The 27,056-nt window shown below is 43.6% G+C and overlaps 1 protein-coding gene and 1 long non-coding RNA gene across 5 annotated transcripts in view; one reads left to right on the plus strand and one right to left on the minus strand.

The window, feature by feature from the left end:
* The window catches only part of ANTXR1 (ANTXR cell adhesion molecule 1), a 256,734-nt gene that overhangs the window by 112,489 nt on the left and 117,189 nt on the right, over positions 1-27,056 (plus strand). For 3 of the 4 annotated variants that reach the window (XM_053200700.1, XM_027072301.2, XM_053200701.1), the window contains exon 13: positions 19,089-19,184. In XM_053200700.1, coding sequence (XP_053056675.1) covers positions 19,089-19,184 — 96 coding nt within the window. Of the gene's footprint in view, positions 1-12,692; positions 12,931-19,088; positions 19,185-27,056 lie in introns of those variants that run through there. The other variant, XM_015063982.3, reaches the window with a different exon arrangement.
* LOC128311219 (uncharacterized) overlaps positions 1-27,056 on the minus strand; it is a 213,548-nt gene that overhangs the window by 64,288 nt on the left and 122,204 nt on the right. The gene's annotated exons all lie outside the window — the stretch shown is intronic.

Raw genomic sequence — 27,056 nt, forward strand, 5'->3', positions numbered from 1 at the left:
AATGGGTATTAAAACAGTACTATAGGCAAAATGTTAAGGACTCAAAGAAGAATAGCCAGTCAATACCCTCCAGAACCCTACAACATAGGTGCCAAGGCAAGATATACACTCCAAGAGGTAAATATTTTACACTTTGGGGTACAAAAGGCAAATATCACACAGGAATCAGAAATTCCTCCATCTGTTCCAAAGACTCAGGAGGCTCCTCACAGGCCTTTGGAAAACTCACTTGATACACGCACTACACACTTTGAGGAGTGTCTACTTACTGGACCTAGTGCATTACATCACAGTTACCCAAGAATGTGTTCCCCCCATTCTTGCAAGAGAGAGCTGGACAAATGATTCCAGAAATTCAGGGAGAACAAGTAAGAATCTCGTGATTTTCTCAGCCCAAAACCTTTACCCCATGAGTGTCCTTTCCCCAGTAGGACCCTCCCCAAACTGTTCCCAATTCTAGGAAATGGCCCCTGGAGAAGACAAGTCCTTTCCAAATACCCAATCAAGGAGGACAGGACTAGAGCCCACACTCTGACTTTCCCCTATAGGTTTCTTCATCCTAACATTATTCTGGTTCCTGTGCAACTCACTCCCACACCCACCTCTCCTTGTTCATTGAGCTGCTGCCTATTCACACGGCCTGGAAGGGTAAGGGGAGACTGGATTGGAGGGGAAATAGGAGACTAACCTTGAAGAGGGTTTGAATGACAAACAGAAGGTGGAGTTTGGACAATGGGAAGTCATTCAAAAGAAGCAAAAAGCAATATTTTAGGAAGATCAGTCCCTCATTTGTATGTTCCAAGTATATTAACAAAATAGCATTAATTTGGATTAATTGATTTATAAATGTGTTCATTTGGAAAGGGAATAGGCTCTAGTTTACTTTTACATTATCTGAAGGGAACTTTGTAACAAAAATGGCCAACCCACAGCCCCAGGGCTACAGGTGACTCATTAACGTTTCATACTCAGCCCTGAAAAAGGATGGCCTTTACTTTATTGTTGTTGTAATTATAGGTAATATGTCCTTTGAAAGATGTGGCTTAACAAAGCGTAGGGAACAGACTAGTTGGAGAAGTAAAGTGGGAACAAACTTGGGATCAGATCAATGTGGTGGCTGAAATCCTGGCCCTTAAACAGCTGGCCTGGTACACAGTAGATACCCAGAGTTAGCTTCCTTACCCTGATGTTGTAAGCTCTGTGAGAATCAACACAGTGATGTGGTTTCCAAAGAGGCTCTGGCTTCTGAATTAACAGAAGTATCATATCCATGACTAAAAAAGTGACAGAACCTTTCAACTTGGTAGAGGTAAAATCTCATTTGCGTATTGTATGAAATACCAAGACGCTTCAAGGGAGATCCTAGAGAAACTGAATATGTGAAAAGTATTACCAAGTATGGTAAGTTATGTAGAATATTCTATGGAAAATAATAATAATAATAATAATAATAATAATAATAAAGAATATTCTATGGAATTGGGACTCTTTGATCTCAAGACAAGGAAAGACTTTGGCTATTTTTAGCATTTGCAGGGCTGTCCTGAGACAGGAGTGTCTGCTTTTATTGTAGAGATCCAAGGACTAGAATAGGCTGATAGACAGTTTGGGGCTCAGTTTTTAAAACGGTCTTTATAACTGGCTGCTTCAGGGGGGAGTGAGCTCCCTGTTATAGCTGTAGTCAAGCACAGGTGAGTTGACAAGCTGGCAGAATTATGTAAACACCATTCATGTATCAGACAGGCAATTGGACAGGAAAAGCTCTCAGACTCCTTCCAACACTGAGAGTCTATAATTCTAAACCTAAAAATCAGCTGGTGAAGGAGTAAGGTGAACATTATCAGTCCTATATAGTATAACAACTGAGTTTGGCTTTTGTATTCTGAAAATAAATATGAGATCCTTTTGTTGGCAATGCTAGAGACAGTGGGTCTTAGTGCAATTCAAATTGGCCAACCTCCACCTAATACAAAAAGAGATTATACTTCAGACCAAAGTGTGGTCCTTCTGAGCTCCTTCTGAGAACATCTTGTTTTCAAATAACCTCAAAACACACTTTCTAATTTACAAACATTGATATCCTAGTCATAAATCATTCTCATCTCTTTATTAGTCTCAGTAAAGCCATACTTAATGCAAGGTCTTTTTCACAATATCTAGTATTTTTTATTATTATTTTTTTAACAAAATGACCTGTGGTTTCTTGTACTGTCATTAGAAAGGGCAAAAGACCACAGGAGTATCAGAAGGCAGAACTCAGATATCGAATGTTGTTTATGAACTGAAATAAAAATAGTTTGCCAACATCTTTATTTTGATAACCCTTGTATGCATAAAAAATATCTTTTCAAATATGTTTTGGAGGATCCAAGCCGATTTGTTTTTCTTGGATGTTTGAGCAATTGACTTTCAATATTTTTATCTCAAAGTATTTTAAAGAATATGTTTTCCCTAAGTTTGAAATTTCCTTGTGTTGAGAATAAATGAGGGGAAAAAATTTTCTGAATCTATGCTCTTAAGAAACTCTGAGATAAGCACATATAAGATAGTAAAATTTATTTTTAGAAATAAGAGTTAAATCCAAATAATCCATAACCAACATAAATATAAAGGACCAAACTCAACAGTTAAAACACAGATTGAAAAGTTGTGTTTAAAAAATATGCCACTGTACACTGTTTACAATAAAAAAATACATTCAATAAAATATAAGGGCACAGAAAGGTTGAAAATAAAAATATTAGAAAATTTATATCAGGAAAATACCAATGGAAAGCTAGTGTGGCTATATTAATATGAGATAAAACAAACAAACTTTATAGTAAAAAAAAAAGTTATTGGTATAAAGAGAACCATTACGTAATGTTAAAAGGAACACTTAACTTAGAGGGTATAATTCTGATCTGAGCTTAATGCTATATCCTCAGCATATATAAAACAAATATTGACAGAACTACAAAGAGAAATTGATAAATCTGCCACCACAAGAGATTTAAACACAACTCAGTAATTTATAAATTAAGCAATCCAAAGAAATTTAATAAAATATAAATGTTTGAATAATGCAGTTAAACATGATCTAGTAGGCACACAATGAGGCTACAGTAAAATGTTCTAAGAAGGGTCCAAAATTTTTTGGTTGCATAAAATAGGGCCTATGCAATTACAAGATTAATGGGAAAAAAAACTTATTTTATACATTCTGAGACCCACTTTTTGCACATTTTAACATCTCTAAAATTGGGATGTTTCAGATAATCAATAATGTATCATGATTTAATTGGCCGTGTTTTTCCCTAATGGCTAATAATCGGTTATCCCACAAGGATGCATTTTAAATTCAGTGAAATATTTCCCGTCGGTCTATACTGTGCCAAAAGTAAAACAAAACTTGAACAAACGCTGAACAAAACTGATCAGTCACCTCCTCTCCACCATCCACCGCATCCTCCATGGAAAAAGAGAACTCTAGCCACTCTATTTTGGAGAGTGAGGGATAGACAGAGGGCAGGAGCTGATCACCTACCACATTACAGCCAACTTCATGAGATAGCCAGTTAGCACTATTGCAGGGCTTACCATACTTAGGAAAAGCTCACATTTTTTGAAATACCAAACAGACATCTAACTTTTTTATAAGTCAAAGCAAAGTCATAATGGAAATTAGGAAATACTTAAAATTAGTCAATTATGAAGATGCCACATCACAAACCTTGTGCATGCAAGGTGGTTCTTAGAGGGAAATCTATAGTCTTAAATGTTTATATTAGAAAAGAAGGAAGTTGTAAGTCAATTAGCCAAGCACTGAACTCAAGACATTAGATAACAACAGAGTAAACCCCTCTAAAAATAGATAAAAGTATGAAAGTAAGAACAGATTAGAAAACAAGATAAATGGAGAAGGGGGCACCTGGCTGGACACAGTCAGTGGAGCGTGTGACTCTTGATTTCAGGGTTGTGAGTTCGAGCCCCACACTGGGTGTAGAGATTGCTTAAAAATAAGACCTTTTTGGGGCGCCTGGGTGGCGCAGTCGGTTGAGCGTCCGACTTCAATCAGGTCACAATTTCGCGGTCCGTGAGTTCGAGCCCTGCGTCAGGCTCTGGGCTGATGGCTCAGAGCCTGGAGCCTGTTTCCGGTTCTGTGTCTCCCTCTCTCTCTGCCCCTCCCCCGTTCATGCTCTGTCTCTCTCTGTCCCAAAAATAAATAAACGTTGAAAAAAAAAATTTTTTTAAATAAAAAAAAATAATAATAAATAAAACCTTTTTTTTTTTTAAAGATACATAGAGAAGTACATAGAGTAGTACATAGAGAAGTAATAGGAAATATTATTTATTATATGTATGTAAGGAAACTATTAGTTGGGGGCAAGGTAGATAAAAAAGAAAAATAGACAGTGTGTCTGATAACACACTGGTCAGTTCTGGATGGGGGACAGGTCACACTCACTGCTGTTACAGGTTGGATCAGTGCTGGAGGGAGATCATTAATCAAGGGAACCAAGAAAACACATGCTGATTGAGTTTATCTTTCACCTATGTCTGGGTCTATGGAAGCCTTTGTACACAAAATGGATGTTATAAAATACTGTACAATGTTTACATGTTACTCTCCACCATTCTTATCATGAGCTATAATTTGCCAGGTTACTACAAAACCCCCGATTTCTGAGGCTGCTTGCCCTTCTAATCACTATGGTTTTTGAAGTTTATGGTTCTGCTTTTTCCAGCCTCTCATCTCTCAGTATTATACATGTGTCTTCTATTCTAGATGTCCTCTTTCTAATTTGACAGTTTAAGATATCAGATATCAGACAAGCTTCTATAATTTGTATATAAAGTGAGAAGTCCTAGTCTCTAACTAAGAAAGAACTTGAGACAAAGTGTATGCCCTAAGTATACAACCTTTAGTGTATGATCGGTGTGTCCATTCGTGCCTGCTCCTGGGTTATTGAGGCTATTACGAATGCTTGAGTCTTTTGGGTTGAGTGTTCTAGATTAATGAATCCAGTTGTGACAGACACAATTGTAGGAAGAAGTGCACAATTTAAAGAGGATCCAAAAAGTGTGTATGAGTGGAAAGGAAGAGAAGGAGAGGGGGAATGACAGGGAGTGGGAGAGAGAAAGAGAGAGAGAAGAAGGAGGTGGTGGAGGAGGAGGAAGAGAATAGAGGTGTTGTAAGGAGAAGGAAGGAAGTGGAGGAAGAGGAGGAGGAAAAAGGAGGCGGAGAGGAAGGAGGAGGCAGGAAGAGGTGGAGGAGGAAGGAAGAGGTGGAGGAGGAGGAGTGGAAAGGAGGAGCAAAGGAAGGACTGATTACCAGTTTGGGAAGTGGGCCAAAAAGAAGAGAGAGCCTGAAAGGATCTCCTTTCTGCCAACACTGAAGTAATTGCCAGTTCCTTAAATGGTCCAAAATTGGCAAAATCCATGGACTAGGCTATCACAGAACAGGAGGAGACAGCATCCAAACCCAGACCATATCATCCTGGTTGGCAATTTATGGTCACATTGCACCAAATCACAAGCTGCACCACGGTCCTCACATGTCTTCTGATCTGGACATTGTTTGGGACTGATATGACTTACATCGTTTGCAAGCTCTTCCTTCTGCTTCCTACAGAATGATAAAGTCTCACAAGAGTATATAAACACCTTTCCTTTTGCAAAGCAACCAGCTCTCACCTATTCAGTAGGAAATTCAAAGGTCAGTGATTTAATTTATATTTCTCCAAAACAAGAGTCAGTCTGTGCCACAGGCAATACATAACTAGCATTCCTTTGCCATTACTGTGGTTGCTAGAACAGATGTTAGTGTAGTGCCCAAAGCAGTGGGCTTAATGTTTTGTTTCTTTAAAAAAAAATTAAAAAGTATTTGAATAAGTGACAACTAAAATATTCCTGGGTTTCTTTTACACACAACCCAGTGTCAGGAGAACTACTTCATTTGCAGGCCAAGGAAATATGAAAGGTAACTTATTCTAAATTTATTAAATTGCTAAGGCAATTTATTTTACCTTCATTGCCCAAATTCATAGAATTGGAAAAAGATATCTAAAAGCTCAAGGTTTTAAGCTTGTGTATAAAAGGTACAAACACAACCTAAATGAATATATAACAAATGTGGCTGATAGAGTCCAATCTGGCAACCTCAGGTGGCCTTTACCTGCTAGGCTTAAAATTTGTGAATGCACTGACTCCTAATAGATAAAGATGTTTGAGGATAATCAAAAACTTATATTCCATACTTCCTCACTCTAAGTAAAGTGATGTCTGTCCCTCCTTCGGTGCCTTTGATCACATTTCACTTTCCTTCTGGAATGCCCTCTCCTTTTCTCCACCTACCCACATTTCACTGTGGCTTCAAGGCCTGCCAAGTACTGCCTGGACCTGCCCCAGGATGCCTCACTGACCTTGGCAAGCCTCCTGAACGCTCTCTGCTCTGAGCTCAAGCATTGTGGTTTGTAGCATCATTTCAAGTTTAAGCACACATACCCCATACTGCTCCTTGAGCGAGCCCTGTGAATCAGTCCTGAATAACTAACTGGACACTGATGACATCTTCCAAGAGCGGAGACTGACTGTGTTCATCTTTCTGTGTCTCCTGCTGCTGACCATGTGTTAGAAACTCAACAGAAAATGATTAGTTGGTTTCCAGATACTCTGTAATTCAGTTTAGAGACATAGTTTTGAGGAATCAATCATCATGGTCACCAATGGTAAGCATCTATCTCCATGAGGCACCATCCAAATCATAGGCCTGGCTTCTACCTTTCCAAGTTTATAATCTAAGGCTAACAGTATATAGTAGGTATGCTTACTTGCTGATAATAGGTAATAATGATACTAATATGGGAGGGATGGCCAAGAAGGCCAGTTGCGCATATACATTAAATAAAGAGCTACATTAAAGGCAAGTAGACCAGTCCCTGCAATGGAACAAAAAATGAAAACGAGAAATTAGCCTTTCTTTTCCAGTGTCATCATATTTGAATATTACCAAGTAACTTTCTCTCTAATCCTATTTCAACAGCCCACTCACAGGAACTAAGGCATTTTGAGTACTAATGAGCCACATCTTGTCTGCATTATTCTCTAAAAACTGGTTTTGATTAACGAGCTATATGCATTTTAGGGAGAGAAAAGAAAGTGCTGAATGAATCCAAGATATACTTATTATCACCCTTCCCATCATAAGTGAGATGAAGTGTCTCTACTAGGTCAGGGTGACAAGAAGACCAAGATGATACTGGAAAACCTTGATATGGAGGGTCCTTCCATGACAAAGGACCTCAGAGCTTGAGTTTGAAGGAATATAGCATCAATCTTTCCCTTAATTGCATACTGATGATGGCTTATCTAGTGCTTCTGGTATTATTCATATAAGGCATAAAGCCATAAGATTTATAGCAAACTAGAATTTGCACGTCCAAATGATGGCTGCTCCTTCAAAATATTTACCTTGGAAAGCCGTATACTTTGTCCAACAATGCTGTCACAATGCCAACTATGTTCTGCACTCCTGCTCTGAAATGACCATAACTTCAAAGTCACATAACTTTGAATATCCTCAATAGGGGAATAGGGAAACATCATCATCTGATATGAAAACCCCCTCTAATAGTTGTGGGAACTGGCTCTAGTGAATGGTAGTTTATCAAGCTGGGAACCTCCTTGGTGAAAAGAAAAGCATGACTAAGAAGGTATAAGATTTTCTTCTCGTGGCCTACAAATTGGTTTCAGAAACAGTTCCAAGGGAGGTGTTTCAGAATGGCTTTGAGCAATGGCTGTGTCACTGGAGAGTCTCCAGCATCCAAAGCCACTAGTTTAGAGGGAATTAGATCCACTTGGATGTGGGAGGTTTGCTATGGCACTATAAGAACAACCTCATTACTTTATAGCCACACTTTTTAAGAAGAGTTCCACTAGGGTTTAGGTAATTCTCACCTCATATTTTCTCTATACTGCTTACTCTGTGGGTTAAGGAACCCAATGTCTTCGATGCCTATCAATTTGATTGCCATTTCTAGCCCAGGTAGATTACCTCTCAGGTGGCAGGAATGAAGCATAATGTTTGCTTATGTTTTACCAACATTAATATTTGATCACCTTTAATGAGAGCTATTAAATTTACCATCGGGAAACCCACTTGGGCTTCCCTTTCCTTGACACTGGTATGGATGTCTGAGGGCATGTGGTTTCCCAAATACCTAACCTGCAACCACCTAGTGACACCATAGCTCCAGCCACAGTTATCAAGAGATTGTTTACAGGAATCAAATTCATTTGCCTAGGCCAAGCCCAGGCACATCACCAGGAACATGACGTGGTGTTGTGTGAAGGAAGGGGTGAAGCAAGGGGTGAACAGAAAGGGAAATCAGATCTATTGAAGGATGGCCATGTGCCAGGAGCTTCACATCTCTTACCTCATTAAGGATCAAATCAATCCTGGGAAGTAGGAATTATCTCAATTTCATATACATAGGGAAAAGGAAGTTTAAGAGAAGTTAAGTAACTTATCTAAAGTCTACATATTAATAAGTGGAAGAATGAGGATTTAAATGATCTTTTACTGGGGTACCTGGGCAGCTCAGTCAGTTGAGCATGTAACTTCTGATTTCAGCTCAGGTCATGATCCCAGGGTCATGGGATCAAGCCCTGCGTCAAGCTCCATGCTCAGCGTGGAGCCTGCTTGGGATTCTCTCTCTCTCTCTCTCTCTCTCTCTCTCTCTGTCTCCCTCCTTCCCTCCTTCCCTCTGCCCCTCTTTCTCACTTATGCTCTCTCTCTCTCTTTAAAAAAGAAATCAAATAAATAAATAAATAAATAAATAAATAAATAATCTTTTCCTGATTCCAAAACCCAAGCTCTTTGCAGTGAAGTTAGTGAAGTTAGTTTCCAGGGACGGGGCCATGGTGGGAGAGGTGAGTGGCCTCGGATGACATCGGCTCCAGTGCCACTTCTGCCACCCACTAGCTATGGAAGGTGTTAGCCTGCTAAATTCTAATTTTCCTCCGTCGAATAAATACTTGAGTGACTAGCCCTTTAATGTTTGAAACACTATGCTATGTCTCAAAATTACAAAGATGAGTAAAGTCAGACTTGAGTCATCTAGGGGCTCAGTGAGAGAGACAAATACGTAATGATATCATTTCTATAATACACAGTAGATGCTAAAGTAGACATATAAAATGAGAGCACAGACTCAGAGTTCATTGGTAGTATTTACTTGTCTGTGTTCCCCACTCAACTCCAAGGTCTGCGATTGCAAAGACCATGTCCATCTTTTATGCCAGTGCCTGTAGAGGGCCTCACACAGTAGATGTTTAGTAAGTAGGCAAGGGAGGAATTAAAGGAGTGTTGCCTGAGCTAAGACTCGAAAGATGAGAAACAGCTACCCAAACAATACAAGGAATAAAGGGTGTTTCAGGGAGAAGAACATGAGAGAACAGTACAGTAAGGTGTGCCTAGGTTTACTTTTGTCAAAGCACAAAGTATAAGGAGGGAAGTGAAGAGGAGAGGAGGTTGGAGGAATAAGAGAGGCCAGGTGGTGTAGGGCCTTCAGGTAAGGACCCATAATGAATTCTGGGGATTTGATGGATGCCCTGAAACTGTCATCAAAATTTGTGAGCTTGTGCGTAAACGTGAATGTGTACTTTTCTGAGCAAAGGGGTGTGTCGCTTTCATCAAATTCTCAAATGATACAAACCTGTGCAGACAATGAGGCGCTGTTAGGGCTATCAGAACAACATTCTAGACAGATGACTCTAGATGCAGCTGTAGAGGATGGAATTTGGGATAGCAAGATGGTGGTAGAGAAACCAGTGGAGAGCTGCCACTGTCCAGGAAAGAAATAATAAGGTTCTAACCCTGACCCGTAGTGTTGAGGGGGAGTAGACAGGGGCAGATCCAAGAAGAGGTTAGGTTGGTAAGTAGTGCCATTGAATGAGGAGAGGAGAGCAGGCTTGAAGGGGAGAACAATGAGCTCAGTTTGTTGACTCTGAGGCATCAGTAAGACCTGCCAGATACTTGAATGACCCCGATTGTAACACTGAAGCATAAAGAGAGATCTAGGCTAGAGATAAAGATGCAAGTCCTCAGTATTGAGATGAGAGTTTAAACTCTGAAGGGAAATGAGACAGCCCGAGGAAAGTGTCACACAGAAAAAAACCAGCACAGATCAAGAGTGCATCCATGGGTTGCACAACACTGTAGATGTACTGAACGCTCCTGAATTGTACACTTGGAAACGGTTAAAACGGCAAATTTTACGTGTATATTTTTCACCATAATTTTTCAAAGCAAATTTAAAAAGCAGACTCACTTCAAGCAAAATAAAAAGTATATACCTTTCGAAAAACAAAAAATGGATCCATAGTGCATGCAAATATTTAAGGGACTGCGTACAAGGAGGAGCCCATGAGGAAGGTGGGTAAGGGATAATCAGATAGGAGGAATGAAGTTCAGGACAGTCCAGTAACTGTCACAGATGCCAGAGGAATAGGACTCCAATAAAAATGCAGGGCGGTTTGGGTGGAGATGTTAGATAATCGCTAAGGTTGCTTCCAGAAATAACAGAATATATAAGCTATGAGAGAGAGAATCTTGGTCTCTGGGGCTTGCCTATCCGGAACGTCTCAGCAGCAATAAAATGACTTAAATTTCATCTTACAAAATAAAACCTGCCCGTGCTCCGCCAGTTTTGTCTGGGCAGGAAACAGAGCTCAGAGCAGCTGCTGAGAATGGTTCTATATTCCACTTCAGAGCACTGGAATGTGACACCTCCCAAGCGCCAGCCTGTGCCCTGGGAGGGAGGAAAGGAGCCTGGAGCCAAGGGGGCTGCAACAGGGAATGTAGGACCCCCCCCCCCCAGCCTCCGTGGGGTCTCTCATCTGGAGAGGACAAGTCTCTTTGACTCTGCACATTTCCCTCTCGCCACGATGGCCTCTTCCGTATTTAGAACAAGCAGGTTGCCATGAGATCACAAGGTCATAGACCAGAACTGCCCCTGGAGAAAGGGTCATTTTCCCCTGAGGGCTTTCCAACAGTGCTTCAAACTCACCCTCAGTACCAGAGAAAGAGGGTCAGGGGCGGGGGCGGGGGCGGGGGGGGGGGGGAGAAGATGAAGAGGGGCCACTGGGTAGCCTCATGCAGTAGCAAACCCACCTCCCGCGTCCTGGACTGCCCTGTGGCATCATCGGTTACCAACTGAATCCAGGGACATAGCATTGCCAGCTTTTAAGAAGCTTGAATGGATCATCAGCTATTTTCTTGTCATATTTTTGGCAGGGTTTGGCTGAGAGCCCTTCAATGTGGCAGAATAAACCTGCTAATTCATTCTTTCGTGTTAAATGTTTAAAAGATAGCCTAGTCTAACCACGTGGAAGGATCTGATATCTTCAGTAATTCAGTGTTAATACTCAGGATCTGTTAGACCTGGCATAGATCATTTAGAGCGACCGCAAACCCACCACCGTCACTGAGGCTCTCATAACCACTTGGTTAATAATCCATGTGAGCTGTTGTCAAACATAATAGTTACCATTGCCAGGGCCCATCCTGGGAGAAGTTAAAATAAGATATTAGAGGGGACATTGTAGTGGGGGCAATAAAGCATGTGAACAAACAGAAATGAGACACCCCCCCTCCAAAATGATATGTGAACTTCAGTATTGCCTTTATTATGGTAGGCTAAAGACTGGCTGAGTGTGGCAGCAAATGGGCTGGAAACTGAAGCCCAGGATTAAATAGGTTTACCAGCCTCATCATGGGCAGGGGGCCTGTCCAGGGAAGACTTCAAGCCAGCAGCAGAGTTACTGGACAGCCGAGGTTTGAGCTGCAAGGTTGCTTATTTGAACGGGTCCCTCCTAGTTCTCCTACAGCTCTGGGAGGGGCCCTCATAATTGTGCAATTATACTTCTATGTTCTTTCTCTTAAAGAGGCACCCCCCTCAAAAAAATTGTATAAGCATCAGACCTCCTGGCAAAACCAGCTTGATATTGCAGAAGAGGAGAGAAGGCCCTGTCTCAGATAGCTAGCTCACAAGTTCAGTGGGAGCCAGCCTCCCTGGGGGCTGCTCCCTGGGGGCAGCATGTTCTAGGAGTGACAGGGGGAACAGATCACATCGTGCTTGGTTCACTCTGGCCTTCTTTACCTAATGAGTAAAGTGGAAGAGAAGGTCTGCACACATAGGGAGCCCTCAACATGGAAAGACGCACAGCAGTGGGGAAGAACGTTCCCTCCTTACCTAAGACACCTCAGTGGCCACATAATAACCCATGCCGGGCAGCGGGCAGGATCCCAGTCCAAACCCAACTGTGAGATGGAGAATAGCACAAAGTTTCTTTAATTTGAGTCTCCCCCAGTCTCCCAATGATTCTTCTCAATGTTATCCTCCTCTCTTTACCATGGCAACCCACAAAACAAAACCAAAAGGAGCAGCAATGCTTGGTGCTCTGTTGTCCAGAAGCCTGCTTCTCTCTCATCACAGCACAAACAGGCCCAGGCCAGATCCCTCACGCTCATGCCCTGCATCAGAAATCCAAAATTACCTACAACCTACCAAGAGGTTGTAAGTAAGAGATGCTTCCATTATTCAGGTTTCCAAATCTATATCCTTGAAGACAGTGCTTCCTTGTCTTAAAAGAGATGCCCTCATTTGGTGAGCTGGCAACAGAAGGAACTAAAGAAATCTATGATGCAGGGATTTGGACTGTCAAGCCAGGCAGCCCTCCGGGATGGTTACCCTAGCAATGAGGACCTGGCTGGAGGGAAGGAGCAGGGCTGAGCACTGCGCCTTCATATTTAAGAAGGCATGAAATTATTCACCGAAGGAAATGGATGATTACCCTCCCCCCGAACTGGAAGAAGCACCACCGTGGGCTGCCTGCGTTCCCACCTGCCTTTCAGCTCTATTCACATACCCCAGAACCCCCCCACCTGTAATTATTGTTTAATTAAAGGGCCCTGTTGGTGTTTTACAACTTTTCATTTTTTAAATAAAACAAGAATTTAACTTGTGTTGAGATTTAGGCTGTCAGAAAAATCACAGTGGTAGGAATCAATCTTTGCTATTTATCTGCTTCTTTTTCTTCTCTGAAATCTTTTGAAGGTTTCTGGAAAATTACACACAAGAGCTGCCCAGCAAGGGCAGGCATCAGAGTCTAAGAGTTTGCTAAGCAAGTCAGCTCCTGCTCTCTTGGTGTCATAAAATCAGGTCCCTTCCCCTCCCCAGTGAGGGCTCTCAGAGAGCTTGGAGTATGTGTCTATGTCACCCTGGAGGCTGGTACCTGTTGAAATTACGAGATCTCAGAAGGCACTTTGCTCTCTGTCAGCTGGCCATCCACAACAGGGCCTGTACAGACACAATTCCATAACAGGGCCACTGACCTAAATGGCCCCACTCAGTCCTGTGGTGCGACCGTGTGGGCCTGGGGGCGAGGGGGTCTCTTCAGTCTTGACCATCTTTGCCCTGGTGAAGGGGGAGAGCAGAGGCTAAGCCCACACACCTGTCCTAAGTCAGGATGAGAGAACAGACAGCCTGCGACCTTCCTGGAATTATCCAGCAATAAGCTTTGGGGAGCAGGCCCACAGGGCATGCCAGCAGACCGTGAGCTGGGACACAGGAGGGCAGGCCAGTGGCTAGAGCCCAAGGAGTCAAGGCAATTGGTACCAGAGCAAAAGAATGGAGCCGGGCTCCATTGTGGGGGCTCTGAAACATTCCACATGCCTTCCAGCCAATGGCAGAGCCTGCTCCTTAGCACCCAAGAGGGTTCTTCATTTTGGGACTTGGTAAAGATGCAAAAGAACTGGTTTAGAATAAGCGACTAATTTTGTGAATGAAGCAAATACCATTTACTAAACAGTGCGGATGTGTACGTGTTTGTATACTATATACTGATACATATTCAACAGGTTCTGTAGGGCCATCCTCACGTATGTTGTCAGTCCCTCCTCAACAAGGTTACGGAGTGAAACTGCAAGCCAAGACTATAAGGGGAAGGTGGGCCCTGCTGTGGTCCATTCCGGTTTTGCAACATTAAAATTGTGGGCATATAAATGTCTGTAAGTGGTTTGTATGTGGGAGGTCCCGGCTAAGGTCTTCGCTGAGTTTCCATTTTCCTTACCTGCACAAAGGGAGTAACAATTCCTACAAGACTGCTTTCACAAGGTGCATTTAATTAAATGAGATAATACATACATACGCTTTACATAGCACCAGCAACACAGGCAGCACACAATAATGGTCAGCCATTGTTAGTAAAATCAGGGCCAAACTTGTCCATGAAAATGTAAATGTTTCCGAAGGGTGACCCTGTAAAGTGTCATCCTGAAAGAACCGGACAGCATTGCGGCAGGCCTCCACCTGGGCCTTTGACCCCCAATCTCTCCCTCCTTGAGGCCATACTCTAGAATGTCGAAAGCACTTGCTTCCCAAGAAACAAATCCAATAACGGTGCACCGGAGTCCCCTTAGCTCCGAATAGAAGCCATGCTCCTCTGCTCAGCTTGCACAGCCTCTCACAGTGACATCCCCACTTCCCTTCCACTCCTACCCAATGCCTTTCTCTGCAGGAATGCCAGCTTCTCCTCCACCCTGCAGGCCCAGAGCTCAGTGCCACTTCCCAAGCACTCGGTTCTTAGCACTTGCTGAAAGCAATAGACTGCTGGTTACACCTGTGAAGTGTGGAACATCCCAGGTTCAATTCCGCTCTCTTCCTGTGACATAGCGAAGTTTCTTTACCTGTCCTCGCCTTAGTATTTCTATCTATAAGATGTGAGAAATAATATTATTAAATTCATTTGGTTGTTAATGAGAATTAAGTGAGGTAACATACAGAAAGCATGTTAGTACATACAGTTAGTCCCTGACACATAGTAAGTACTCGGTAAATATTACCTGTGCTTATAATAATTATCCTCATCATCATCATTCCACAAGAATGTAAATTCTTTTTTTTTTAATGGTTATTTATTTATTTTGAGAGAGAGAGAGAGCAGGGGAAGGTCATAGAAAGGGAGAGAGAGAATCCCAAGCAGGCTCCACACTATGGGCACAGAGCAGATGAACCGTAAGATCATGACCTGAGCCAAAATCAAGAGTTGGATGCTTAATCAACTGAACCACCCAGGTGTCCCCAAAATGTAAATTCTATAAGAATAGAGACTGTCTATATCGTTCACTGCCTGACACATGAAAGGTGCTCAGTGTACAGCTGTTGAATAACACCCAGCCCCCCGGCATGTGGTTCACTGTTTCTACAACTCCTTCAGCAGACTATGAGCGCCTTGGTTCTGTCTAATCAATACTGCATCTCTGAGGTCTGCTCAGTGGGCACAGAACAGGTCCTCAATAAACGTTTGCTGAATGAATATGCGAAGGAACTCTGAGGTTACATGTGCATGCTATATCCCAGGAAAACATTGGCTCCAGGTCTAGGTTTATCAAAAATTCATACCCTAAGTTTGATGGTGACCCTTTTGCACTCGGTATATATGTAATGGTTGCGGGAAGATCTTGAAAAGCAGGCGGTGCATTTGGGGGCTGCTTCTGGGCCTGTCTCCAGAGCAGGACAAAGTGCCTCCAGGAGCTCCTGGCCCTGTGCATGCTCACTCCCCCTCCCCCTGCACCTTGCCCCCTCCTGAGCCCCACAGCTGTGCTCCTCCACAGCCGGGGAGAGCTGTGCCTGGTAAGGGGCAGACCAAGCCTGGCTGGAGGGAAGCCAAACCTAGGTGGCTTCCTGGTCTCAATCCAGGAAGTCTTCCCCCAGTATGGAAGCCTCCTCTCTTTCCTGGTGGGCCAGGTCTTTCTCCCTCCCTGCTTCACAGGAAACCTTCTCCTTCTTCCAGAAGGAAGTATAAACATTTTCCCACAGTATCTGAGCTTTTCTGCTTCGGTTCTTCTATGTAAAATGAAAAGAAAATCAGGAGGGTGGAGAGATTGAGTATAATGTGAATAAATGCAGTCTTTGCTAAATTATAACTCAATACCAAAAGACTGCTGTTTTATGAGACTTTCAGTAACCAAAACTATTTATTATTCTAAGTGCAAGCAGATTTATGATCTGAAACGCCCACCATGTTTGCTGTTCTGAGGAACTGGAGGGAGGGCGAGGTACAGTGCAGTGTTTGACATGATAGCCTTCATGCCAGCTGTGCGGCTGTGTCTACCGGCCCCTGAGGTAGCTCATCTGTCTTCCCGTCAGTGCAGTGGGGCAGCTGAGGGTTAGTATCTCCATTTATGGGTGTGGAACATAGAGACTGAGAGGTTACGAGAGTTGTTCTTGACTAACAGTAAGTTTGGGAAACACACATGCTTCTCGCCAAGAGCATCCCTCTTTACCACAGCTCATGCATAAGTGTTGTGGGTCCAGCAGCATCCTCCCTACCATGGCCATGTCCCTCCTCCGGCCCCTGTGCTCTCTCCCCACCCACTGCCCAGCCCTACACCTGCACCTGCTAGGGTGCACCTCCCTCAGGGGCCATCTGGCATTCCCAAGCCTTGGCTGGGCGGGGCCAGGGTGTTTAGTTCCCTGGCTTTTTGGTCAAAGACATTCCAGGGAGTAAGAGCTACCTTTAAACGGCTTCCAGTAGCCCCTGCCAAGCGCTCAGAGTGGGAGTGAGTCAAGTCCCAACTCTGCCATTAACCTGCTGTGCTGCCCTGAATAGGCCACCCAACCTCGCTCCTCATAAACGGGCTAGGGGGTGGGGGGCAGCTTGGAGAATCTGGTCATGCTGTGAGCAGTCTCCCCCTGAAAACACAGGCCCTGAAGATCATGAGTGTAATTTCGAGAGGGTCACAAGCTTCCATCCCCTTGAGCCCCTCTGTGTACCCCATAGGTCCACTGGCCCTGGGTAAGAACCTCTGGGCCAGTGAGCTTGGGCACCAAAGCATCCACCTGGAGCCCCAAGTACAGATTTTTAAAGAACAACTTCAGTAGTTTATCTCCTTACTACAAGTTGTTTAAAAAAAAGAAAACGAGGGGCGCCTGGGTGGCTCAGTCGGTTAAGTGGCCGACTTCGGCTCAGGTCATGATCTCGCAGTCCGTGAGTTCAAGCCCCGCGTCGGGCTCTGTGCTGACCGCTCAGAGCCTGGAGCCTGTTTCGAATTCTGTGTCTCCCTCTCTCTCTGACCCTCCCCCATTCATGCTCTGTCTCTCTCTGTCTCAAAAATAAATAAACGTTAAAAAAATTTTTTTTTAAAAAAGAAAAAGAAAACGATTGGGACACCTGGAAGGCTCAGTTGGTTAAGCATCCAACTTCAGCTCAGGTCATGATCTCACAGTTCGGGAGTTCGAGCTCCAAGTCAGGCTCTGCTGATGGCTCAGAGCCTGGAACTGGCTTCAGATTCTGTGTTTCCCTCTCTCTCTCTCTGCCCTTCCATCCCCCTCAAAAATAATGAACATAAAAAAAATATTTTTTTAAAAAAGAAAACGATTTTTTAAAAAAGAAAATTATCATAAACCCACTGCCTGCAAAACTACTATTAATAATATCCCCCAGTCTTTCTCTCTCACTAATTTATACATAAATCCACTTATGTCAGAAATGGTTTCACATGTCATTTAACTATTATTTGAAAACAGAAAACAATGTCTATACAGTAATTGGTTGCATGGGAGTTCTGTAATGTATTGTTAGCCATTCCCTAATTCAAAACAACATTTAGGTTGTTTTCCATGGTGATGCTTATGATCAGTTGTCATCATCTGTGCAAACATACCTGATTATTTTGGGGAACTAAATGTGGAATTTCCAGCTTTACTCAGAAAGGCTACCATGACAACTAATACCTATGACAATTTGCTCCTCAGCTTGCCCTCCCCCACCCTCACCCTCAAAAGTTGTGCCCATTTCCACTCCCGCCAGCTGGAGGTGAGGGCGGGTGGAGGGGGCTTAAATCTGCTTCCCTGAACCAGCAGCCCTAGAATACTGACACCGAGTGGGATCTCTGCTAAAAGGTAACAACCATCTCAGACACAACTGTGTCTATTTGCAGTAACAACCGTGTCAGTAACAACCATGTCTATTTGCAGGACCGGCCTAGGCACGTTTTGAAGTGGGTAAAATTTGTCTTTGGTGCCTGCCTTGCCCCCTGGCCGGAACTTGACAGCCACTTGATCTGACAGCAGCCTTGACTCAGCCACCACTCCCCTTGCCTCCCGGGTTCTCTTTCAGCCGCTCCACACCCCGTGCCTGGAATCCATCTGCCCTTTATTTCATCCTATCAGCTGGCTCTAGACTTCGCCTCCCGGATCAGTTCTGGGCATCCCTGGGAACGGGATGGGGGGAGCAGGCTGAATCCTGAGCAGAACTGTCCACAGTGCAAGGCAGGTGGTAGCAGGAACAGCAGACCCAGGGAGTAGGAGGATGTCACCAGGCAGAGGGTGATGGGCCAGAGGCAAAGGCAGTCGTCGGTCACCTCCATGCCTGGTTATGTGGGCAACCGCCCACCCTGGCTTTTGCAGGATTGGTCCTTCAGAATGCTGTTCCTAGAGGGGGCGCCTGAGTGGCTCAGTCAGTTGAGCGTCAGAGCCTCGACTCTTGATTTCGGCTCAGGTCATGATCTCACCATTGGTGGGATCGAGCCCCGTGTCGGGCTCTGTGCTGACAGCGCGTAGCCTGCTTGGGATCTTCTCTCTCCCTCTCTCTGCCCCTCCCCTCTCACTCTCTCTGTCTCTCTCAAAATAAACAAACTTTATATTATAGATGTAGATATAGATATAGATATATAGATATATAGATACAGATATAGATATAGATATATAGATATATTTTGATATATATATCAAAATAAACAAACATATATATAATATATATATATATGTGTGTGTTCAGAGACGAGCAGGGCCTTCTGAAAAGACAAATGAAGGGCCATTTCTCGAGAGAATTGGCTATGCAGAGTGTGTTGTCCAGAATGTTCGGCAGAGTTTCAACCTTCTGTGGTTTTTTTTTTTTTTTTTTTTTGGCAAACTGTGCTCTTCTTTGGGCCTTAAGTCTGCATGTCAGTGATGGGAATGCGGGGAGGGAGAGGCTACAGGTGTCTCTGGCTGCCCACGTGGCCGACCCGCTGCTGACCACCCTCTTTCTTGGTCCCACAGTCGGATGGCTCCATCCTGGCAATTGCCCTGCTGATCCTGTTCCTGCTCCTGGCCCTGGCTCTCCTCTGGTGGTTCTGGCCCCTCTGCTGCACCGTGGTAAGTGCCCCAAGCTCCTCTTCCTCAGCTCAGGCCTCAAGCAGAAGGTGATACAAGGTTAACAGGACCATCAGTAGGAGACGGTGACAAAAAACTACGTAAAGATTAAGGACAAATTTTGCATCGTTTATGTAATTTGTACAAAGTTGGCACAAACTAACATTGCTTGATGGAACCTCAAGTCAATGGGAATCAGTACGGGTAGGGAGTGAGACTGCTAGCCTTTAGGGAGGGCCATCCAGGTGCCCGCTCTGGTTCTAGTGCTCAGGAAGGACCCCCAGAATGTTGTAAATGTCGAGTGTTATTTGACATGAATCTCACACGCGCGCGCATGCACACGCGCACACACACGTTGAGTTGCACCCACTAATACTCTTTCAAGACGATGCTGGCCTTGGCAGCCAGTCTGCCCATCTGAGGGAGTGCCGTTGACCTCTTTATTTTTAATAATAATGAGTGGCACCTGCCTTCATTTCATTACTTGTAGCTAACATTTATAGGACACATCTACCCCGTGCCCAGACTAGTCTAACCACTTAGGCTACGAGATGGATAAAAATCTGTCCCCTCCCCATCATGCTCGTCAGGAGCCACCACATGGCCCTGGCTAGTGTCTCCCCAAATAGCTTCAGGCCTGGCATAACCTGCCATGGAGGTTATGCCCCCAAAGGAGGCACCCTTTGGAGGGTGCACCCAAAGGAGGAAATGTGCCGGTTTATCAATTTTTATTCCCTGGCCCCTAGACTAGGAGAAGCCAAAACAAAATCATATCCAAATGAAGGAAAACACCGTTTGCTTTCACATGTCTACTCCCAGCCCACACTCAGCCTTTATGTAGACTCAGAGGGTGCACTGTAAGCCCAGGTGGGTTTGAAGTGAGCGCTGCTGGACTGCCCCCCATCTGCCATTCCTTGTCTCTTAGTTCTTCCCCAGAGGGTCCCTCAGGGGAGGCAGTGAGCCTCTCCAGGCAAGAACTTGTCCTCATTTTCTCTCTGAGCATTCAGTCCACAGCGCGAGGAAACTCACATCTGCTTGTGGAACTGAGCTCAGCAAGGGACCCAAACTCACAGAGCGCTGGGCTCAAAAAGGCAGGGAGAGGGCTTCGAATGACATTTGAAAGAGGTGGTGAAAGAAGGAGATGAGAAGCTTGACCGGGATGTGGATGCATGTGGCAGGGACTTCTGGAAAGAAAGAGGCTCTTGCACCAGCAGAGGCCCTGGGTGTTGAGGGAAAGAGATGACTTTCAGTAGATCGGAACGTGTGTGCAGGCAGGACCCAGGACAGACTCAAGTCTCTGGTCAGCCGGTGCAAGCCAGACCGGACTGACTGGACTGACTCACCGCGACTGTGCACACATTCTTCCAGCAGCAGCCCCAAAAGTAAAATGGTGTTTTCAATACTTAAGGCTACACAACTGTTTTATTTTGAGGATAAAAACAAAACAAAACAAAACAAAACAAAACAAAACAAAACAAAACAAAACGCCATGAGTCAGCCAGGGTGCTTTCTATGGTGATTCAAAAACAATTTTCAAGTCTGAAGTTCTAAGGAGGGAAAACCCCCCTCAGTGGGGTTCTTAAAGAAGAGGGTGGCCAGGGCCAGTGGCAGTGATGGTGGCCGGCAGTGAGCACCAGACCTTCTACTGGAGGCATCACCCTGTTCACCCAGTCCCTTGCATTCTTAAAAACAGTTAGTCCTGGGTGGGGACAGCTGGGAACAATAGAACAGCTAGCAGTGCTCCATCACATATTAGCTGTGTGATCTGGGGCAAGTTACCCAACCTCTCTGAACTTGTTTCCTCATTGTATAATGAAGAGGATAAGAGCATCTCCTCCTCATAAGGAGATGGTAAAGATTAAAGGAGTCGTACATACACTGCTTAGAACAGTACCTTTGCACATAGTAAATGCTGTGTATTATTATCACTATTAAAAAATATTTACTATAATAGGAATATACTACTGTACGTCATGGCATTCCATTCATATTGGTGCAAAATGTCTCTTTCTGACATAGAACATTGCATAAGTTTGGGGCGCCTGGGTGGCTTGGTCGGTTGAGCGTCCGACTTCGGCTCAGGTCATGATCTCACGGTCCGTGAGTTCGAGCCCCGCGTCGGGCCGTGTGCTGACAGCTCAGAGCCTGGAGCCTGTTTCGGATTCTGAGTCTCCCTCTCTCTCTGACCCTCCCCTGTTCATGCTCTGTCTCTCTCTGTCTCAAAAATAAATAAACGTTAAAAAAAAAAAACATTGCATAAGTTTAAGGTATCCAACACAATGATTTGATACATGCATATATTGCAAAATGTTTACTATAATAAGTCTGATCAACATCCATCACCTCACAGTGTCACAGAGATTTTTCCTTGTGATGAGAACTTTAAGATTTACTCCCTTAGCAGCTGTCAAATATACCATACAGTATTGTTAACTACGGTCACCATACTGTACCTTACAACCCCAGATTTTATTTATCTTAAACGTGGAGGTTTGTACCTTTTGACCCCCTTCTCCCAATTCCCCCAGCACCCACCCCTCCAACCCCACCTCTGGCAACCACAAATCTGATCTGTTTCTATGAGTTGGGGTTTTTTTTTAGATTCCACATATAAGTGACATCACACAGTATTTGTCTTTCTTCATTTGACTTACTTCACTTAGCATAATACCCTCAAGTTATGTCCAGGTTATGGCAAATAGCAGGAGTTCCTTCCTTTTTATGGCTGAATAATATTCCATTATATGTGTGTACTACATTTTCTTTACCCATTCATCTATCGATGGACACTTGGGCTGTTTCCATGTCTTGGCTATTGCAAATAATGCTGCAGTGAACATGGGGGTTCAAGAAGAAGATACTTCTTCAGGATAATGATTTTATTTCCTTTGGAGATATACCCAGAAGCGGGATTGCTAGATCATATGGTAGTTCTATTTTTTATTTTTTAAGGAACCTCCATATCCAATTTACATTCTCACCAGCAGTGCACAAGGGTTCCCTTTTCTCCACATCCTCACCAGTGTTTGTTATCTTTTGTCTTGTTGATGACAGCTGGCCATTCTAATTGTTGTGAGGTGATATCTCATTGTGGTTTTAATTTCCAGGGAAAGGTCTCTGAAATAATGTCTTTTATTACTGGAAGCAGTGTCACCCAAGGCCAGATTGTTTTGCAATATTCAAAATATTTTTCAATGAATTTATCTGGTTAAGTCCATGTTGCTTTGGAAAGCAGCCAAAATGTCTTAATGTGATCTGCTTTTGTAAGTCCCAAAGGATCTCTTTACAAGGGAAGATCTTGGAGATTCATTTTCCTGTTTATGATGTGTATAAAAACTGCCCTCACCCCTATTTCTGAAAGCTGGCCAGGGCTCTGATGCTTGGTGTGCCCCCGGAAACTACTTGTTGACCAGTGGCTTTCTTGAAGAGTGATGAGATCCGAGGCGACAAGATAAAGTCATGTGTTTTCTAAAGGGAGTACACAGGAAGAGGGCAAACATCACCTCCCACCCCATTCCAGGATCCTGGTTCAGAAGATGCAGGAAGTTTCTCTCCCTTGAAGGATAGCACCTCTAGCCACAGCTCTGGGACTAGCAGAGAGCATCCTTGTAAATGACAGTCCTGAAAGCTTCCTCTGTCATTCTCCCTGCCTTGTCCCAAGGAAATGCAGGAAATGTCCCCTGACCAGGTACTAAAGCAGCATCGTGATGATGGGAAACAGCCAGGGAGCAGAAGGGTCTTGCGAAATGTGGGGTACAAGAGGTTTGTCTCTGTTGCAAAGTTTTCTCCAGGAGTGATATGCAAAACATTTAACAACCTGCGAGGCTCTCCACCCCAACTGAGCCAAGTATCAACCCTTTAGTGGCTGGATATGGGGCAGGGGTGGGGGGCAGTCCACAAAATCCTGGAGGGTTGCTGGGGGTAGAAGGGCAGGCATTCAGATTGCTATTTACTGATCATAAGGAGCATTTTAAAATGTAATGACCAGTATGAGCAGACCAGACACAGTGGTTACTATCAGTCCTGCCCTCTGCCTCAGCATCCTTGCTTCTTGCCAGCCTTGTCTGGCAGAAGAAATCTGAAGGGTGACCTGTGCTGCCTATTGCATTTTGTCTTTCTTAAAGGACCCCATTCCCTCTGGGCTCTTACCCTCCAGCTGAATGGAAGCTGGGGTGACTTACTGCCCACATAGCATAGTATTGTCTATCCATCACGACTGATGGGAAGAGACAGGTAATTGGCCAGATAGATCCTGAATCAAACTTTTTAGTGTTTCCCGAATCGGCCCTCAGGATCCCCAGGTAAACCTTTGGCTTCTAAGATCTCTACGTTGATTCACTGGCACAAAAACACCCACACTGAAAGGGAAAGAGGTATTGGACTATATCACCCTGGACTTATTTGCATTTTCAAAAAGGGAATTCAAGGGTCAGTATTTTACCAGAAAGAAATAAAGCCCTGCCTCAGTTCCACAAGGGGCATTGCAGAATGCCCCTTTAAATTATGTGGTGGCCACTCCATCGACTCATAAGTTTGGTCCAATATTACTGAAATCTCTAAGTTGAACTTTAAAAAGAAGAAGATTAAGAAACCTAAATGAGAAGAGAATCATGAAAAAAAAGAGCTGAAATATATTAGAAAAGTAAATGTTTTGAATGACTTGAATGCGTAGAGAAAAGGTCAACAATGAATCAGTGATATGAGAGTGCTACTATTCTAGAAAATGCAGGCAGTCCTGCATTTCATAAATTACATGGATGTTGCAATGTAATGTTTTATATGTATCAAATTACATAACAAAAGACATTTATGGCAGTTTCTTAAATAAAATCGTAGAAATGTGCCCACTTTCTTGGGAGGTTAATGGTATATCAGGAATCCCAAGTAAAAAGATCTTACTGTATTTTGCCAGATAAAAAATTCTGGTGAGGCAGCTGGCTGATTCAGTCGGTAGAAGATGTGACTCTTGATCTCAGGGTTGTTAGTCTGAGCCTCCTGTTGGATGTAGACATTACTTAAAAATAAAAATCTTAAAGGGGCACCTAGGTGGCTCAGTCGGTTGAGCATCTGACTTTTGATTTCAGCTCAGGTCATGATCTCACAGTTCATGGAATCAGGCCCCTTGTCAGGCTCTGTGCTGACAGCATGGAGCCTGCTTGGGATTCTCTCTCTCCCTCTCTTTCTCTCTCTCTCTGCCCTCCCCCACTCGTGCTCACTCTCACACACTCTCAAAATAAATAATAGACATTTTTTAAAACATAAAATAAAAAAAATAAAATCTTAGGGGTGCCTGAGTGGCTAGTCGGTTGAGCATCCAACTCTTGATTTTGACTCCGATCATGATCTTGCCGTTCGTGAGATCAAGCCTCACTTCAGGCTCCGCATTGACAGTGCAGGGCCTGCTTGGGATTCTCTCCCTCTCTCTCTCTGCCCTCCCCCCATTTATGCACGCTCTCTCTCTCTCTCAAAATAAATAAACTTTAAAAAAATAATAAAATCTTTTTAAAAAATTCTGGAGATTGGTTGCATAACAATGTGAATATACTTAACACTACTGAAATGGTTAAGAGGGGTGCCTGGGTGGCTCAGTCAGTTAAGAGGCCGACTTTGGCTCAGGTCATGATCTCGCAGTCCGTGAGTTCAAGCCCTGCGTCGGGCTCTGTGCTGACAGCTCAGAGCCCGGAGCCTGTTTCAGATTCTGTGTCTCCCTCTCTCTGACCCTCCCCCGTTCATGCTCTGTCTCTCTCTGTCTCAAAAATAAATAAACATTAAAAAAATTTAAAAAAAATGGTTAAGATGATAAGTTTTAGGTTATGTGTTTTTTATCACAATTGGAAAGAAAAAAAAAAAAAGAGACCCTGCTATAAAGTTACAGTTCTTCTGATCTTCTGAAATCCAACTATTTAAATGATGCTCTTTAGGTGAAATAAATCATTATATTTCTGTTCATATAAAGGCAAATATTTTTATTCAGTTTGTTGAGATAGGATAGTGTGCATGCATCCAGAGTTTTTCCCTATATAAGCAAAATTCTGCTCTGTTTTGTTTTGTTTGTAATGGCTTTGTAGGTATCTTATGAACAGTTTTTAAGGCACCGTAAAAAAGATCATGTCTCATTCACTTTATTAAATTTCAAGAACAGTTTAACAAATTAAGTCCCTTCGACATCCCCAATGACAACTTGCAAGGGACAAAAATTAATCAAGAACTTGATATGCCTTATTGAAATAAAGTCTTCAAATAATGCTTTCCACACCTTAAAGCATAATATTTAATTTGTAGGGCCAGGCAGCCAAGCTTAACATCAGCAAAGGGATTTACGGATAGTCTGTTTAATAGAAACCTGACTGGTGCAAACAGCTCCTTAGCCAAGCATCTTGAGCCTAGACTCATCCTGCTCTTTAGGTCCCTTTCCAGCCTCCACCCATTTCCATCTGGACACTCCTCACTCTGCAGCTTACAAGATTATTTCTCACTAGCATACAGAACTCTGCCATGGCCTGTCCTCACCCCTGCAGCTCTACACCACACACCGCATACACCCAGTCTGTTCTCATCTCTACCTTGCTTTGTGGCTTCCCTCATTCCTGCCAGGCTGGCCTTGTGACTTGCCTTATAACCCAGCCACTGCCATCCTCATGCTTGCTGGGTGAAATGAAAAGAGGTGAGCTGTCATTAAAGACAACTGGGTTCCAGTAGATATCTGCCTCTTCACTCACAGGATTGGGCAAATCCTTCCACCTTAACTTCCCCACTTGGAAAATTTAAAAACTGGAACCATATCGTCTCTAAAGTTGCTTCTTTATATTCTTACCTCCTATAAGTAAATCTATTCCTCCCTTTCGAGATTCCCTGGCCTGTGGTTCTCAAAACTGGGTACACATCAAAATGACCAGAGGGTCATATGATGTAAGTAATCAGGGACAGCATGTCCAAACTATGTCCATGGAACAATAGTACCTACAAGATGTGAACAGGTATGCTTCAGAACAGGAGTATTTAGACAATGAGTTTGAAAGACACTATTAAACTAAATTGAATAACTGACTTCACTGCAGGACTTCTCAGAATGTTTCATAAGATAATTTGAGCTGTGAATCCCCAAACTTATTTTGACGCTGGAACCCTTCCTTAGCCTATCCCTATCCCCCCACCCTTCCAAATACCTATTAACATACAGACACCTGGAGGGGCACTAGTATTCTACCAAACACTGTTTGGGTAACATAGTCCTAGAGAATGCTCAAACAGTGGAAAGAGCAGATTCCTGAGTTCTGAGGGGCTGCCTCCTTCCTGGCCTGCTCAGAGGCTGCATCGAAGCCAACAAGCTTGACATGCTACGAACATCATTATGTCTTCCTGTTCCCTATGTGCCCTGCTCAGTTCCTATAGGCACTACTCATGGCTGGAATCACCTTGCACGTAACCCAGGCAGACCAGACACTCCTTCTCCGAGCCTCAGGGAATCTGAACTCATGGATTTCTTTGAACTGTTTCACTTAATAGAGTTTTGTGGTGATGGGGACATATTATCTAATGGGGAATATACACACTTATTCTTTTAAGTTACCATGTAAGCCACATAGGCCTGATTGACTAATGTAAAATGCCTGCCACTCACTACTCTCATTTTAATTATCGAGACATTTGCCCTTTTAAGGCAAATTAGGCAAATAAGACCAGATGAGTCTTTTTTTTTTTTAATTTTTTTTTCAACGTTTATTTATTTTTGGGACAGAGAGAGACAGAGCATGAACGGGGGAGGGGCAGAGAGAGAGGGAGACACAGAATCGGAAACAGGCTCCAGGCTCTGAGCCATCAGCCCAGAGCCTGACGCGGGGCTCGAACTCACGGACCGCGAGATCGTGACCTGAG

Source organism: Acinonyx jubatus, chromosome A3 (assembly GCF_027475565.1).
Source record: "Acinonyx jubatus isolate Ajub_Pintada_27869175 chromosome A3, VMU_Ajub_asm_v1.0, whole genome shotgun sequence".
NCBI lineage: Eukaryota > Metazoa > Chordata > Mammalia > Carnivora > Felidae > Acinonyx > Acinonyx jubatus.